At 38.6% G+C, this 16,972-nt stretch overlaps 10 protein-coding genes across 10 annotated transcripts; 6 read left to right on the top strand and 4 right to left on the bottom strand. All coding sequences in view use genetic code 12, as the record gives it.

The window, feature by feature from the left end:
- Positions 1 to 332: 332 nt before the first annotated feature.
- CORT_0D07580 (Vtc1 protein) lies at positions 333 to 680 on the top strand (the record flags this gene model as incomplete). The annotated part of the gene is made up of 1 exon (XM_003869675.1): positions 333 to 680. The coding sequence occupies one exon, from the start codon at positions 333 to 335 to the stop codon at positions 678 to 680; it is 348 nt and encodes a 115-aa protein (XP_003869724.1).
- Positions 681 to 763: 83 nt separating this feature from the next.
- CORT_0D07590 (Ykl047w protein) lies at positions 764 to 2,440 on the top strand (the record flags this gene model as incomplete). Its single annotated transcript, XM_003869676.1, has 1 exon — positions 764 to 2,440. One exon carries the CDS (start codon positions 764 to 766, stop codon positions 2,438 to 2,440), a length of 1,677 nt encoding a protein of 558 aa, XP_003869725.1.
- A 483-nt stretch (positions 2,441 to 2,923) lies between these two features.
- CORT_0D07600 (mRNA polyadenylation regulating protein) lies at positions 2,924 to 4,975 on the top strand (the record flags this gene model as incomplete). Its single annotated transcript, XM_003869677.1, has 1 exon — positions 2,924 to 4,975. One exon carries the CDS (start codon positions 2,924 to 2,926, stop codon positions 4,973 to 4,975), a length of 2,052 nt encoding a protein of 683 aa, XP_003869726.1.
- Positions 4,976 to 5,091: 116 nt separating this feature from the next.
- On the top strand, positions 5,092 to 7,551 carry CORT_0D07610 (Sec6 subunit of the exocyst complex; the record flags this gene model as incomplete). The annotated part of the gene is made up of 1 exon (XM_003869678.1): positions 5,092 to 7,551. One exon carries the CDS (start codon positions 5,092 to 5,094, stop codon positions 7,549 to 7,551), a length of 2,460 nt encoding a protein of 819 aa, XP_003869727.1.
- Position 7,552: 1 nt separating this feature from the next.
- On the bottom strand, positions 7,553 to 8,404 carry CORT_0D07620 (Yju2 protein; the record flags this gene model as incomplete). The annotated part of the gene is made up of 1 exon (XM_003869679.1): positions 7,553 to 8,404. One exon carries the CDS (start codon positions 8,402 to 8,404, stop codon positions 7,553 to 7,555), a length of 852 nt encoding a protein of 283 aa, XP_003869728.1.
- A 118-nt stretch (positions 8,405 to 8,522) lies between these two features.
- Positions 8,523 to 9,176, bottom strand: CORT_0D07630 (Rps24 predicted ribosomal protein; the record flags this gene model as incomplete). The annotated part of the gene is made up of 2 exons (XM_003869680.1): positions 8,523 to 8,927; positions 9,174 to 9,176. The coding sequence occupies 2 exons, from the start codon at positions 9,174 to 9,176 to the stop codon at positions 8,523 to 8,525; spliced, it is 408 nt and encodes a 135-aa protein (XP_003869729.1).
- Positions 9,177 to 9,378: 202 nt separating this feature from the next.
- CORT_0D07640 (Stn1 protein) lies at positions 9,379 to 10,707 on the bottom strand (the record flags this gene model as incomplete). The annotated part of the gene is made up of 1 exon (XM_003869681.1): positions 9,379 to 10,707. One exon carries the CDS (start codon positions 10,705 to 10,707, stop codon positions 9,379 to 9,381), a length of 1,329 nt encoding a protein of 442 aa, XP_003869730.1.
- Positions 10,708 to 10,770: 63 nt separating this feature from the next.
- CORT_0D07650 (Drs1 nucleolar DEAD-box protein) lies at positions 10,771 to 12,669 on the bottom strand (the record flags this gene model as incomplete). Its single annotated transcript, XM_003869682.1, has 1 exon — positions 10,771 to 12,669. One exon carries the CDS (start codon positions 12,667 to 12,669, stop codon positions 10,771 to 10,773), a length of 1,899 nt encoding a protein of 632 aa, XP_003869731.1.
- Positions 12,670 to 12,689: 20 nt separating this feature from the next.
- CORT_0D07655 (Sys1 Golgi integral membrane protein) lies at positions 12,690 to 13,211 on the top strand (the record flags this gene model as incomplete). Its single annotated transcript, XM_003869683.1, has 1 exon — positions 12,690 to 13,211. The coding sequence occupies one exon, from the start codon at positions 12,690 to 12,692 to the stop codon at positions 13,209 to 13,211; it is 522 nt and encodes a 173-aa protein (XP_003869732.1).
- Positions 13,212 to 13,960: 749 nt separating this feature from the next.
- Positions 13,961 to 16,330, top strand: CORT_0D07670 (Sys1 Golgi integral membrane protein; the record flags this gene model as incomplete). The annotated part of the gene is made up of 1 exon (XM_003869684.1): positions 13,961 to 16,330. The coding sequence occupies one exon, from the start codon at positions 13,961 to 13,963 to the stop codon at positions 16,328 to 16,330; it is 2,370 nt and encodes a 789-aa protein (XP_003869733.1).
- Between the last annotated feature and the right edge of the window lie 642 nt (positions 16,331 to 16,972).

The following is a 16,972-nucleotide window of genomic DNA, read 5'->3' on the forward strand; positions in this document are numbered from 1 at the left end:
CCCACGTGTGCTAATTTTCTTTTTTAAATTGACATTTGTGCGGCGATTTCCTAATTGGGGTTTTTGTAACTCAAAGTTAGGTAATAAATTATTTTTATTTTATCAATTTCTGTCATTGACTTCTCTTCAAAGAATTGGGTTACATTCCTCAAAGTTCAAAATTTTTTAATCACATACTCTTTACATTCGAGGGCTTGAGATCTGAGAAGAGAGTGATTTACTAGTTTCATTGCAATTACTAGTTCTACAACCCACAACTGCATTATCTTCTTGATTCATTCAATTGGCGCTTATCAAAACATTGATATCATCACACAATAATAATACAACAAATGTCTTCCACTAATAAAAGAATAGCACTTCCAGCAAGAGTTGAGCCAAAGGTCTTTTTCGCTAATGAAAGAACTTTCTTATCATGGTTGAACTTCACTGTCATTTTAGGTTCATTGGGAGTAGGTTTATTGAATTTCGGTGATTACGTTGGTAGAATTTCAGCTGGATTATTTACTTTTATTGCCATGTTGACCATGGTTTATGCTTTGGTTACTTATCATTGGAGAGCAAAGGCAATTAGATTGAGAGGATCTGGTCCATATGATGATAGGTTCGGACCTACTATGTTGTGTTTCTTCTTGCTCGTTGCTGTGGTGGTTAACTTTATTTTGAGGATAAGAGCTTAGAAGAGGGGTAGCTAATGAAGATGGTCTTAGGACACTTTTGTATAATATATATCAAGTTTAATTGTTGATTGTAGGCAGGTGTGATGCCCCAGTCATGTAGAGCTTTTAAAAGGGGAGGGAAAAAAAAAAAACTCCAAGACTTCTTGGGCCTATCACTGCATAATCATCCATTCATAATGGCACACGAACAATCAAAGATAGCTGCTGTATTCTTTTCGGAGTTTGATATGAAATCAGGGTATAAGCTCTTGTGGTCAAATACCATGAAAGATATCTCACTCGAAGGGATTGAGTATAAATCGTTTCCTAGTGGGATTCATGATTTGCAAGAAGCCACTGTTTTTCTCAGCCATGAATCAAACAACAAACTCCTCTATGGATTGAGCTGCTTTAAACAATTTGCTATTGATCAAAGCAAAACAGATGATCGAGATAATTTGAAAATGTACTCAGTTGGGATTATTTGTGAGCCAAAGCAAAGTGACTGGAAACCAAACGAATTTATCAACAACGGATGGGAATATATTGAAGACTTGAAGAGTGCATTGGACACTATAGAGGCCGACACTATAAGGAATAGCGAATCGGGCATTGAAACTAATCTTGATTTGACTAAAATTGGAAAAAACTTGCAACAAATAGGATCAGGTAAGTCCAGCTTGAACATTCCTGGTACCGAACCAAGCAAAGGTAAACACTTACTACTAAATCTACCCCAGATGTTTGAAACTTTGGGACCCCTTGTGTTTGCCATTTACAAACAAAGTCTTTTACGAAAGAACATTTTACTCTTCAACGAAGTACATTTGAATAGTGAAGAGGGTGCAACAAAGAAAGACAACTATAGTCTACTTTCTTCTTTCAGTTATTTAATTTCCGTTCTATCTGTGGTCCCAAAGAGTGCAAAATTGCCAAGCCCAGGGTTGTACTCCCAGCAACCGTTATATAACATTGGCTTGAATGAGCTTTCTTCGAAATTACTCCAACAATTTCAAAAATCAGAAAATGGGTACATTGCGGTCACCAGTGACGAAATATTGAAGGACCATCCAATTTACGATGTTGGCGTTGAAATAAGTGATACAATTAAGGTTTTTAATCGAGACAAAACTGGCATCAAAGCCACAATACGCGACTATCACAAATTTCAGGTGCTCTACTCAGACCTTGTTACGGAAAATTTAAGTTTCACCAACAATTCAAATGTATCCACAGATGATTTAAATTCAGTCACATCAAGGACTGGCAACGATGAAAACTCCATACAATCCTCTCACGTTGCAGCCAAGATGTATGCAGATATTTCCCCTAGAATAGATAATGAACCTCAGTGGTGGCAGCACGACGCCGTTGAACCTGTCTCGTGGACAGAATCGATTTGGTCTGCTTTCTCATGGTTTGCATCTGCCGGTCAACAACTCAACATTGAAGAAGAGTCTCCCGATGTAAAGTTGAACAAACAAATTGATTTGCTTGATCTTTTGCATGTTGTGGGATATTTCCATCAATTGACGTCAAAGTGGCTCAACTATGTTGATGAGGCTATAAATGAAGAGTATCAAAACAATTATGATTCTGAAGACGAGCAACTAATTAACAAAATAGGACTTCGTCTATCGTACCAGGATATGATTGATATGGAATTGGATCCTTATAGCCAACAAGATGTTCAATTCTTGAAGGAATTTGTCATGATGTATTATCAAGACAGAGTTGAAAGTGTGGAGGTGGGTTACAATTTGGGTAACATTTGCTGTTAGTTTATTATATGAAAAAAATTTTAATCTATGACACATATACCATTCTCAGTAGTTCCCCTTTTAGCTTGTAGATGCGACCAACAGGGGTCGGGTATCACTCCAATTGGCCTCCGTTGCTCCATTGCGCTACCGATTCGGTAGATCACCACCACAACAACAATAACAGACGACAAAAAAAAATCAAGAGAACAAAAGTAACAACATTCGAGATTCGAGATTCACGGGATTGAATCAAACGATAAGCCACCTTTTTTCATCCTTCATCATATCTGTGTTAAATCATTCATTTGACCACACAACCCAGCTTCACAAAAACAGGTGCATTTACCATCATCCATATACCATCTAATCAAAAGATATAACTGGCTACACACACATACCAAATTCTTCCGTGTTCCACTTTTTTGTATTCTTTTTTTTTAATTTTTTTTATAAAATATCATTTGCCCTGATTACAGATTTGTTTCGGTGGACTGAGTGTTGATGAAGGCCCAATCTAATCGCACAAGTACCAAGGTCGGTCACCGCCGCTCGAATTCCCGTCATAATGGGGGTACGAACGGTTTAGGTGGAAGAGCTAGTCCTGCCGCAACCAGTACCAGAGGTTCAAGCCTGGACAGTACAACAACATGGCAGGTAAACTCCAATGAGGATCAAGGTGACAATAGATTGATTCTCTTGATTGCAAAATCTCAGGGCAAACCATGTGTGGCCACTACGACTGATGGGTCTCGCTATCGTGGTTTATTATTAGGCACGGATATGTGGACTTCTGGTTCCCACTCATCTATCTCGGTGGTTATTAAGCAGCCTCAGTTGGTTAGTAAAAGCTTGATTAATGAGAAAAACAACCTTGATAAATTGCCCGAACAGCTTGTCATCCAGGCCAAAGACTTGATTGATTTGGAGGTTGACATTAACATCAGTGAACCGATTAAGCACTACATAAAGGAGGAATTCAAAACTGACGCTGATATCACCAATAGTCGTGATAAAGTTAAAACCTTTGAAGAACGTGAGTTGGTTAAATGGGAGCCCGAGGAAGAAGAAGGGTTGCAAAAGTTGACTTTAGAAGATGAAGTTGCCACAAGAAATGGTAACTCGCACTGGGATCAGTTTAAAGTGAATGAGGAGAAATTCGGTGTTGAAAGTACTTATGATGAACACTTGTATACTACAAGAATTGACAAATCGGCGCCTGACTATGAACAACGTCTTGCAAAGGCTAACCAAATAGCCGCTGAAATTGAAGGACAGACAACCACCGATCGCCATATTTTGGAGGAAAGGGGTATCCAAGTAGACGATAGTGGTATGGATGAGGAGGATAAATATTCCGGTGTTGATAGGAGAGGAAATGAATTGATGGCTGCTTTGAAGATGAATAGTAAGGCATCACAAAGTGAACAAACATCTACATCTAGCCAGGATCCTTCCAAATACGTGACACCAAGACAACGTGCTGCAAATTATCATAACGATCCCGCAATTGTCTCAAGCTCAGCCGCTAAGAAAAATGACAAAAAGGCACCAGATTCTGTTCCAGCAAAACCCCCAGTTCCAAACGAGGCGTTCAGACTCAATGCAGAAAGTGAGATCTACTCTCTCCGGCAATTTAGTGCAAACTTCAAAATCCCTCACAAAATGCCCCAAGACCTTTTACCTATTTTAGCAAAGGACAAGCTCAAACAAGATGAGATTTTAAAGAAACAACAGCAGGAACAAGAAGAGAAGAAGCAAGAGGAGAGGCAAAAACAGGAGGCGGAGGAGGAGAAACAGAAAGCATTGCAGGTTTCACTGGAGAAACCAACACCCAGTGTGGTAGGACCAGGAGCGGTGCCTTCACCAGCTCCTGTGGCTTCACCTCACGCGCCTCTGGATTCATCAGTGCCACAACTGACCCCATCCAGACCTCAAGTAGAAAAGAAGATGCTGAAAACGTTCAAGCTCAATCCTAATGCTGCATCCTTTACCCCCTCGCTTCCACACAATACATTGACGTCACCACCTAAAGCTGTATTTAACAACCAAGTACCAGTGCATTCACCACATTCTGTCAGCAACAGGACTTACTCATCTAATAGCAGTTCGCAAGGGTCTACCAAAAGGCATTACCAAATCTCAGCACAAGACTTTTTTGGAGGTGCAAACAAGGTGCCAACTCAAGAAAAACAGGCGCAAAAGTTGAAAAACTTGAAAACAGGTTTCAATATGTTCAATACTACAAAGTCTAAAGCTGAAGATGCATCTTCAGTTGTTTATGAAAGGACTTTTCAAACTCCCCCAACATGGGATGCAACAATCGAGGAAACTCATGAGGCACTTTTCCCAAGGCCTATGTTTAAATCGCCCTCATTTATGCCAAGTCCAATGATTGCAACGACTGCTGCGCCAATGCCGTACAACTTTCAAATGCCTCCCCAGCCTCAATTTCCTCAACAGGTTGCTCCAATATGGTTTGTGCCCCCACCACAGAATTTTGGAATGATGCCAAATCCGTATCAGAATGGACAACCAGGAAGGAGATTTAAATAGGTGTGTGTAAGTAAAGCAAAGATTCTTATATATATGTTGTGGAGATTCGAGTATTTCTCTAACTTTTTGTGAGCAAAAAAATTGGAACTTGTTTTGACCAGCTATTGCCAACCACCATGAGCGACTTAGCGTTGTCAAAGATTGGTGGCCTAATAAAAGCACCAGAAGATCTTAGTAAACTAGATGACATTCGTCAACAATTTGCAAAAGAAAAGTCTGCTGTTGACATCAAGCTTTCAACAACTACTGATGTTCAAATTACTTCGATTAATAACAACTTGTCACAATTGAATCAAACCATATCGAGCTTAGAGGAGATCAAGGGGGGTATATCTAAGTTTCAGAATACTTATGATGAGTCAGTGACCTCGATCAAAGACTATGACCTCATTGGTAAAATGATTTCAACCAACCAATATTTGAACCAAGTCACCAGTTTGTATCAAGACATTAGAGGGTTGAGGAGCATCTTGGATGCATTGAACCATGACATTATAGCTGAAACGGGGATGTTGCGGGATGACTTGAGATACAATTTGCCTAACATACTAATAATTCATTACCGCTATACACAAATTCGTAACTTTGCCGATTACCTCGAAAATTATTCACAATCCTTGTCGGACGATTTGCAGTCAATTGTGTACAACATCACGTCTCCTGTGAGAGAGACCATTAGGTTATTTGATGAATTATTGACTGAATGTATTATTTCAATCACAGAGGCTACAAAGGATGACAACTTTGAGATTTTGTACAAAGTTGTTACTATTGTGTTGTGGGAAGACAAGGAAGACACCAAACTCAGTGTAATGAAAAATTTGGACTTGATCAAGAATGACATGAACAAAAGCTACAATGGCTTCCGAAGCAAAAGACGGAATTACAAAAAGTTCTTTTTTGAAAAATTCAAGTTGTTTTTTGAAGACACTTTCAACTCGTGTGTTGATCACTACCAAAACGATAGGATTGGATTATACGACAACTTGCATTGGCTTGAAGATGAGCTCACATTTGTGTATAAATATTTGTCACCACTATTGCCAAAAGATTGGCAGTTTGGAGAATTTACGGAAAAGGTCTTCTACGACAAATTACACCAATACACTATGGACATGATCAACCATGAACCGCCGGCAGAGGATATATTGAGGGTATTGCTGTATGATAAGAGGTTTGGTGACTATCTGAAACAGCTCGATGGATCAGCCAAGTCTATAATTGGTGACGATTTGAAGGAGACCGTATTGGATGATTATTTGCGAAATATAACCAACAAGATGAAAGAATGGAATGATAGCTTGATTAAGCAGGAGACGACTTACTTTACAGAGCGATTAAAGGCACCTGATGTGTATCCGTTTGAGCAGATTGTTGAGGAAGAAGAAGGACCTAATAACATTGTGGAAATGACGGTGCAAATTCAAGCATATGTTTTGCCCGACTTCAAAACTCCATTGAATATGTTAAAACAGCAGGCAGATGTGGCGGCAGAATCAGGTTACTCCAAGATTTTAGTAGAAGTTATTGAGAGTTGGTGCAATGCATATATCGCCAGGGTGGAAAACTTCCAAGTGGTTCTTGATGAGGAGATGGACAGATATTTTACTGTCTTTAGTAATGAGAAGTTTCTCATCAAGGAAAGCAAAGCTAAGAGGTTGTTTAAGAAGAGACCAACCGTTGTCAACGTAGACGAGTTAAGTCCTGAAGAGCAACTGAATATTTCAAGGCCTGGTATACTTGAATACTTTGGCGCATTGGCAAATTCCTTCGAGATTAGTGGTGAGAGTATGACAAGCAAGTTTATTAACACATACAAGGAGAAAGTACACACAAACTATCATGTCAAAATCTCGCAAGCATTTGAAAGCGCGATTTCTTCGTCTGAATCATTGAATTCGGAAATATGCATAGCCATTAGTAACATCATCATCAATGATTTGTATGTTATAATGTGCAATTTATTTACAAAAAAATGGTTAGAAGATGGTATGAAGCAAACAGGGGATGCAATGATGGCCACATTGATGACTGACACAATAGCTGAATACATGGGTGAAATAAGGTGGTATTGTATTTACACAATCTATCAGAGTTTGTTTCAAATTTTCTTGGATAAATTTGTTTGCGCTTATCTCAAGATAGGATTTGAGAACATTTTATATGGAGATGGTAAAAAGATTAATCCAGAAACTCAAGGTTACAAATCGTTTGGCTCGAGAGCGCAAAAGGATGCAGAATTATTATTCGAAGGGTTGGAGAACCTATTTACAAATAAAGACAGGAGGTATCTATTCTCGACATTATCAGCAATTGACTTTCTAGGTGACTTGGCAATGTGTCCCGATCCAATGGACTTTATTCCAAACTTTTGGAAGTACAAGATACTTCCTGTATTTTACAACTGTTCAACTGATTATATCAAAGCTGTGGTGCTTTGTAGGAAGGATATGGATAAGAATCAATGGAGAACCTTGGAGCCCATATTGGAGGATATAAAGGCCAAATATCATGAGGAAGTTGAACCACCTGAATTTCCTGTATTGACTTTGGATGATTTTGACTTTAAGGTATAGGTTAATCGCTGTCACTACTATAATCTAAGCTTGGTAAGCCATTTGTCTTTTTTCGTATAGTAATTTTTGAGGGTATTTTCAATGAAGCGATAGTGGTGTTCCTTGTAGGTTTCTCCTTTGCTTCAGTTTTTGCCTCAGCTTTTTGCTCCGTCTCAATCTCAATCTCTTCCTTATTTTCCTCCTCTCCCTTCTCAAGTAGCTTTGATAACACTTCATCACCACCTTTTGATTTCGAACTTTCAACTTGTTGCTGAATAGCTTCAAGCTCTGCATTCAATTCTTGTTGTCGCTGCTGTTCAATCAACCTCTTTTCAAATTTCTCCATCACATCACCACCTGTCGCGTCTTGCTCCTTCCAGAAGGGATTGTTCTTACGTTTCTTCATTAATAGTTGATACTTTTTATCCTCTTCTTCCTCGGTCTCCAATCGCTTCAATAAATCGTCCTCTGACTCTTGTTTCCTCTTCTTTTTGGATGGTTCAAAATTCCGTACAGCACCATCTTCTGGTGTGTATCCAGCTTCGGCGGGGTTTGTCTTGAAAGTGATTGTATTGTTGCAGCCGGGACATGTAATGTAGAACCGCACAATCTTGATATTCAAATAACGTTCATTAGTAACCTCCTTCCTGGCATTGAAAGATCTTCTCTCTGCGATGTATTCGTTGCATCTTAGGCACCGCATCGAGTACGGTGCCATCATACGAATCTTTATAGTCTGGTTTGATGAGCTATTATTCTTCTTTTTCTTAACAACTTTTGACGGGTCATAGTCTGGTGGATAGTACTTGTTTATCGCCTTTCGTTCCGACATAATTGAAGGTAAAGCTATGTCCTCTCTTAATTTTTTGCGCATTCTACATTTTGCATATTCCCCTAAAATAATTATTTATTTTGACATGAACATCAACTTAAAATACAGTAAAATTTTATATATAAGTGGATTATATATGTAAGCGAAAGAATTAACCAATCTAATCAGCGTTTCTCTTAGCAGCTTTCTTTTGTGCTTTTCTTTGAGTACCAAAGATCTTCTTTTCTCTGTTCTTCTTTTGTTTTCTTTGTTGTCTTGAAGCCTTTTCGACTTTTTCAGCCAATCCGTATCTGACTAATCTGTAAGATGGTTCGAATCTTTTGAGGTCGGCAACTGATTGGTAAATTAAACCGAAACCGGTTGATTTTCCACCACCAAATTGGGTTCTGAATCCGAATACTGAAACGGCATCCTTATCGGTTTTGTAGATTTCTGACAATTTGTCTCTCAATTCATCCTTGGAAACGTTTGGTCTGTTTGGGTGCAAGACGTCAATGACGAATTGTCTTCTGGCCAATAATGGGTTGGTGATGACTTTTCTAGTTCTGATAGTAACGGCGTCACTCTAGAGAAAATGGGTTAGTATTTGAATGCTAAGTGGATATATGGGGATGATGGAGTTGCAGGGGGGTAGCCATGGGTCTTGGTGCAAATGCAGATCGATGCTGTAAAGAGATGTTTGGTGGGCTGCGAGTGTAATTGTAATCATTTCTTCTCTTCCATAACCGTTCGTATTCTTGTCTCTTGGTTGCTCTCCCCTGGTGTGTCCTCTTGATTTTCATCCCTATGCTAGCTATATCGATGAACATACCATTCTGGTTGGATATTATGTGGATACGTTAAACTCGTGAAACAGAATTTCCAAAGTACTCTTGATAATTTGAATATTTTTCCACTCAGTAAACTAACAAAAAGAATATTCAACTGTACACAAAGAGACCTTGGAGTGAAGAAAAAAAACAAAAAAAACTAATTTAGTCACATGACCAGATGTGACTGGTTTTTTACATACAGTACTAACTCTTGACCCATTTAATTTCATCTTTGATATACCTCCAATGCAAATCTGAAGTCAGCACAATATACCTTATCAAAAAGTTTACCAATTTGTAATCGCAGTTGCTGATTTGTAACTTCTTTGTTAAATAGTCCACGTATTTTAATGTCTTGATTTGAGTGCGTGTCGATAGCTTTCTCTGAATGCTGTAGTACATTAGTTGAAACTTTAACGGTTTTATGACATTATCTGTAAACTCAAACAACTCCGAGTCTCTGAAATATAGCGCCAAACGAAATATTATCTCCTGTCTGTAGGTGATGTCGAGGTAACCACAGGCTCGCTGGAGCACCTCTGCAAATACGTTGATTTGATTTAGCACGAACCTGTCTGACACCAACTCGTCAAGTGTAATTTCGTTAAAAAGACGTTTGATAATGGCAATCAAGGACTCTTTTACCAACTTGATATATCTGTCTTTGTTGTCTAGTAGGGCTTGCAGAATGGTTTCCAGATTATCTGAGACACCACTGATTTTCACAAACTTGGTATCATTCGTAGATGCACCGGCTTCTCCATGGATAGTCCCAACTTGCGTTCCAGGACTCGTTCCCGTAAAATTAGTCACTGAACCCACATCCCTTCTCGGCGTCTCTGTAATAGGCTCCATTGACTTTTGCGGAGCAACATTTTTAGCTACATTGTAGAAAACAGATTCACGTTTCGGAACATCATCCCCTTGCGCCGCCGTGGCATCAAACTTCCAAGCTTTCGCCAACACAGTCTTCCTAAATTGCACTCGAATATTCCAATGTAGTATCTCACTCGTCAGATCATTCGGCGTGGGGCTTACCACAACTATATCTTCAACCACAGGTTTCCAATTTTTGAAAACCCCACGAACTTCAACAAGTTTTCCATAATTGACACCTGGTTCTGGAAATATTGCCTCATACTGCTCCAATGATATCAAGACCTCTACATTCAGATCCTTCCCCGAAGAGTCATCGATTCGTATTCGTGCCCCACTATAATCTCTTTTATCGAAATGCGATTCCCCGGTTACTTTTCCAACAATGGCAAACTTGTTTATTGGCCAGTTATTAATCATAATCAAATCATCAAGTTGCCCCCATAAATCAATGTAGTGTCGTTTAAAGTTGAACTGGCTCTTCATATCATTGATAAACACGGGGATATACTTTCCAAATGTAACAGCTTGGCTAAATAATTCGGCGCGGTAGTATTCAACATCATACTTTTTGGCAACGACATGACTTCCCGGCAGTCGCCAGTCAATCCTCTCGCTCTGCTCGTATAATGGTTTCGGCCTTTTGCATGCTTGCATTAATGACTTTCAAAACAATGTTACTAATTAATTTTTGCGCGTTTAAAATCTATAAACATCAGTTTACTTACGCTTCCCGCTTTTCTTACTTCTATCTGTTTTCGTCTTTTTGTAAGACCGTTTTTCATTCTCCTTCTTATCCTCGTTAGCTTTCCTCTTTTTAGAGTTTACCTTTTTACCATGCTTTGTCAATTGGCCCATAACATCACTCTTGAACCAAGTTCGTTTTGGTCTCGAGTGTATATCCTTTTCATACTTTATCAAATTACTTGCTTTATTCAATTGCATTTCAGCTCTCAAAATTTCTTTCGCCTCCTTTTCTTCCTGTAGGACCTCGTCAACTACCGACTCTTTTTCATCTATTCTCTTATTTATCGCTTCAACGTCATTCCAGTCGACTTTTCTCGCCACACTCCTTCCATTGTTTATGGCTGCTTTGACTATGGCTCTGTCTTGATTGCTTTCTCCAACAAATGTGATAGAAGTACCCTTTCTTCCTGCTCTTGCAGTTCTACCAACCCTGTGCAAATAGATCTCGTAAGTTTTTGGCATATCAAAGTTGACCACATACTCTATCCTTATATCCAAACCTCTTGCCGCTAAGTCTGTACAGACCAATACGTTGACGTCACCCATAAACAACTTCATATTTGCCAAACGTTGCTCTTGGGTTAAAGCACCATGCAATTCTGCCACCTTGAGACCCAACAACCCTAAAATAACTCTCAATTTGTGTGCCATCTCCTTTCTTGATACAAACACCACAATCCTTCCGTCCAACTTTCTCAACAATTGAAAGAGCAATGCCGGTTTCAAGCTCTCTCTTTTACGAATACGAACAAACTGTTGTTCTAATCTAGATGCAACTGTCTTTGGTGGATCAATCATAACACGGACTGGCTTGTTGAGTGATAATTGAACCAAATCTTGAACTTTTGTATTCATCGTAGCCGAAAACAACAACGTCTGTCTCTTTTGCTTTGGTATCAATGACAATATCTCCGTCAATTCTTCTTGAAACCCTTCCTCTAACATTCTATCAGCTTCATCAATCACCAACACTTGAACATCTTCAACACTGAAACTAGGACTATTTCGTATGTGGTCAATCAATCTACCAGGTGTAGCAATGACAATATCAGGTCTTGATTTCAATTGCTGCTCTTGTTGTCTCAAGTTCAAACCACCTACAGCCAACCCAAAGCTCAAGTTTTTCACAAATTGACCCAACTTCCTTCCCACGTCGTAAACTTGAATGGCCAACTCTCTAGTTGGTGCAAGAATGATTGCTTTAGTTGATGTTGAGTTTTTAAAGATCAAACGTTCAATCAATGGAATCAAATATGCTGCTGTTTTACCACTACCTGTTTGTGCACCTGCAACAATATCTTTACCCAATAATGCAATAGGTATGGTTGATGATTGAATTGGAGTTGGAGAAGTGAACGACAACGACTGTATGCTCTTCAATATGGGGCGTGAAAGTTGTAGTTCTTGAAAGGTGGTGTTAGTCTCATTGCTTGGAGCTGATTCGTAAAACTCTTCTGCATCAGGATCTTCCTCCTCTTCGTCTGCTCCCCCTTGTTCCATCTCGTCGTGTTCTTCCTCCTCCTCCTCGGGGCTTCCTTCTTCTTCCCCTGGTAAATCTCCTCTTTTCTTTTCAATGATCTCGTCCAAGTTCACATCCTTAATTGTTTCATCAGTTTCCGCTTCCCAATCTTTTATCTCATCTACCTCATCTCCAATGGAAAATTCGAAATTTGGATTAATATCGCTAACCTCTTCCTTCACATCTTCAACAGATGAATCTGAATCATCTTCCACCTCCACATCACTATCTATCGTAAATAATAAGTCTTCTTTAGCCATTATACTGTGCTTGAAGTTCTTTTGCAATGTCATCGATGCAAAAGAGAAGAGAGAGGAAAAAAAAATCAAAATCAAACTCAAATCAACACGCATTACAAACTCAACACAACCAAATGATAGACTACATCAAACTATATCAAGACAAAGATTACACCAATCCAAAGAAGCTACTAATTCAAATAATACTACTACAAGTATTCTACTACTTATCAGCGCTCATCATATTCTACATTGTCGCACTACTCAATGGGTACGAATTTTCAATAGATTGGATATTCCAATGGCAATTGGTTTCCTTTGAAAACACTTTGGGGTTAACTCTATTTGCATTATGGTTGTTTGACTCGCTTACATGTGTGCTATTTGTTACCATCATTGTTGGTCGGTCAAAACTTGCATGGGATTTTGCAGTCACAATACACATTATCAATCTCATAATAACGTGGTGCTATGTTGGGAAATTTCCCACGAGCATGCTTTGGTGGATGTTACAGGTAATTAGTGCCTTCTTATTGGTTACATTGAGCACGTACTCTACCAGGTGGAAGGAATTGAGGGTAACATTTTTCACAAACATGTTGGAAACCCGACAACCTGAAACCGTGGAACTAGATGAATTGAATAGAACGAGTTGAATATAGGGCCTGGATCCGCTCCACTCCCTGTTTACTCTATTTGTGTAGCAGTTGAATCGCACAATCCACATGCTATTGGCATGGTGATGCTGAAAGTCTCTGTTTCTGTGTAGTTGCATCTTGATTTGCATCTATTGCATTTTGAATCAACTCTCATTCATGCGAGCGTATTTTGCTTTGACTGTCTTAATCAAACAACTTCTACTTTCTAAAGATTATAGAGCTGTTGGGAGGGCGTGAGTTTCCGTAAGCTACCCAAATGGGATAAAGTAACTCGCATTACTACAATATATAAGATGACGCGCAATTCGATTGCCACAAACGCGCGAATTCGATCCGTTGAAGTAAACAGAAGTAATAGTGGTTAGCCACCAACTTTACTCAGAAAATTCTAGCTGCAAACCCTTTTGCCTGAATATGCCACTCACCCCCCCCTTTCTTACTAAGCAGACTGTGCCAACACTCATTTTAGTTACAGGTCATTTGCTGCATGAAAGAGTATTTTCATTTACTTCGTAGCCTATTAAATTTAGGCTCCGACGCATATTGAAACACTTTCTTGAAGTTAAGTTTACCCTTCACAAGATGAGTCAGAGAGCAATTAACAAAATACCCCTCTATTTTTTTGTGTAATGATTCATCGATATAAAATCCCCTTGAGTATATCTTCAGAATGCAATTACTCTGTCTCAATTTTAAGTTTTTTCGATCAGTTTTCTTGAAACTACTACTATCACCTCAATAGAAATATGACAGCTCAACAAAAAGAAGCCCAAATTTTATTGGAGTTATATAATTTGCACCTATTGGAAAGAGTTTTTTCTTACATTGAAATAGGAGATCTTGTTCAACTACTTTCTGAGAACGGACAAAAGTTGTTACAGCAAAATCCAAAACTCGAATCTGTTGTTGTCCTTAAATTAAAAGGGGAAGAGGAAATACATTATCATTATGATCCAACCCAAACAATTAGTCAAAATCGTTTGACTGCAAGTCAATTTCAAACTATTGACTTTTATTGTGTGGCTAAGAAAATCAAAATCTTTTGCCAAGTGTCATATAAAATCCTGGACTTGAGAGATGTGCAGGCGCTTTTAGTGTTGATTCAGTCATTAAGTGTAAGTGATACAGTAAAACTCGGTGTGGAATTGCGCTTTGAAGAGTCTATGCCCTACAAGGTAGATTTGCCTCAATTACTTGCCTCATTCAAACATATAAAAGAGCGCATAAGCTCCTTCTTTATGTACCAGTATGGTTCGACACAAAATTCGTTAAACTTGCACTATTTTCAAAATATTGAATCTTTTGTAATTAGAAACTGCAAAATCGAAGGTTCCTTCCGAGGGTGTTGCAAATTGAAATCCCTTGAATATTACCCTGCAATTGAAGATGAAAAGCAATTTAATATTCGAGACTTACCACTGTCACTAAAACATCTTAATTTAGGCCGCTGTCATATGTTAGGAGGTACTCTGGAAGTAGAGTCTTGGGAGGGCTGTCCGTCACTTGAAGTTATCAAACTAGAATGCGTTCGAGGATTTGACTCTGATGGATTACCTCACGTTATATCTAATATCGTTAAATACATGACGTGCTCTGGCACTAAGCTTATTGAGTTTTGGGGAGGCGACTTGGAAGAGATACATGTCCGAGAATTCATGAAGCTATTGGGAGATGCCGAGAAAAAAAAAAGGTTCAATTTGGAACTCCTTTCATTGGAACTAGAAATGGTCCCTTTGACTGTGTATCCATTGAGGGAATTGGAGCTTGTGGGTATAGTCAATATGCAATTTTTACTCCAACGAAAGTTTCCTTCTACTTTGAGAGTTTTGAAAGTTCCAATGATTGGATTGAACAGCACCGCTACACTTTTTGAACTAATACCAACAGGCATTGAAGAGTTGGAGTTAAGGAGTAACTCAATTAATTGGGGCGTTTCGGATTGCGACCTATCAAAATTTGCTGTGCTAAAAAAACTCAATTTGTCCGACACCAGACTTGGAAATTATATTGAGACACTTCTATTCCCTGATTCATTGAAAGTTTTAAATATCAGTTATAATAATATTGACTCAGTTGATAAAGTTGATTTTCCCATGGGCCTAGAGATTTTAGATGGTAGTTCTAATAGAATTAGCTCCGTTGATAGGGTTAATTTTCCGAACAATTTAAAAGATTTAAATTTACTGCGGAACTGTATCAAAAGGCTATGCGTCCCACATTTCCCATCTTATTTGAAACCACTTGAAGTTTCAGATAATTATTTAGAGAGAATTGATATCGCGCGTAATAATGATAATGTGCCACTACAAATTGAAGCTGTGTCTATTAACTCCAACAAATGCTCAATACTCGACTTTGACAGGGCTAAGCTACCGGCCAGCGTCAAAATGTTGTCGTTTGGGGGCTATAAGACAAAACTAAATTTCTTTGAATTTGGGAAATTTGTTGTGTTTGCGAGTCTCAAAGGCAGCGATTTATCAATATCGGAAAGGTTGACTTTCAATGCAAATTGCAATTGCAGGTATTTAGATGTAAGTGCCTGCAATTTGTCAAGCTTTGATTTTGACTTACCAGGGACAATGTTAGAAATTGATTTGTCTGAAAACAAACTAAAAGAATTTCCCCTGCAGATTGGCAAGTTGAAATCTTTAAGAGTGTTAAACCTCTCAAAGAATGAACTACCCGAGATAAGGGTAGAACTTCCCAATGCCATTGAGTTCCTTGACCTTTCAAAAAACCGCATCAGAGAGCTTCAATTGTCATTTGCTAAAGGGCCCTCTAAGCTTCAACTACTCAACTTGCGCCAAAACCAATTGAAAGAATTCTCAATGGAAAAAATAGGTCATGGGAAGAAATCGTTTCATGATTGCTTGTTAGAGATTAATCTATATGACAATAATTGTATTACAAAGGAAAAAATTGATGCTTTGATTTTAGAATTACCTAAGTCCACCAAATGCTTGTGGTGGAATCGCACTTTTACTCTGGCCTCGATATATAACGATGAATACGTCGATCGATACGCTTTGAATGAGCTAAACGGGAACGTGATCAGCTCGATGAGAGTTGACAAAATGTTGAAATTGAGTAAGATCATAAAATATGAGAATACTTAAAAAATGCATAGCTGTTAGTTTATTTTTTCTATATACAACCACTAGAATACAATACACACTTCTTTTCAAAAAACAACCTTGAATACAAAGTTACCAAAACGTTGGCACTCCCCATAGTTAAGCACCGCCAAAGGCAAAATGTTGGCAGTTCTTAAAAAGTGGGGGCACAAGTACGGACAGGCACATTGCAAGTCCACCAGCTCTAGTGTTCTGGGTATTTTTATAGTCTCTATGTGTATTTACGAATGTATAAATCACGATGGTACAATAAAGTGCCCACTTTTCTAACAAGTTTGTGCAGTTGTGCCATCTGCCATTCCCAAAATGTTATTGTGTAAAAGGCCAGTAAAGGCTTTCTTCTCCTCCCATAGTTGAGAGAAAAACGGTGACATGTCTGCTCTTCTACTGTGGCTGATTGTTTCCTCTACACTCTTGGTTCATCTTTTGACACACGCTCTTTGTACATGAACTAGTTGATCTCAAAATCTTTTTTCTAAACTCATTGGTTCACTTTTGTTGATGCTTTGGTGTACCTATTGGTGCAACAAGTTTATACACACATAAAAGTACAATCTACAACACAGCAGCTGACCAATACACTACCTTTGACTATAAAACTATTCTTTTTTCACAACCACCCTT

Source organism: Candida orthopsilosis (genome assembly GCF_000315875.1).
Source record: "Candida orthopsilosis Co 90-125, chromosome 4 draft sequence".
Taxonomy (NCBI): Eukaryota; Fungi; Ascomycota; class Pichiomycetes; order Serinales; family Debaryomycetaceae; genus Lodderomyces; species Lodderomyces orthopsilosis.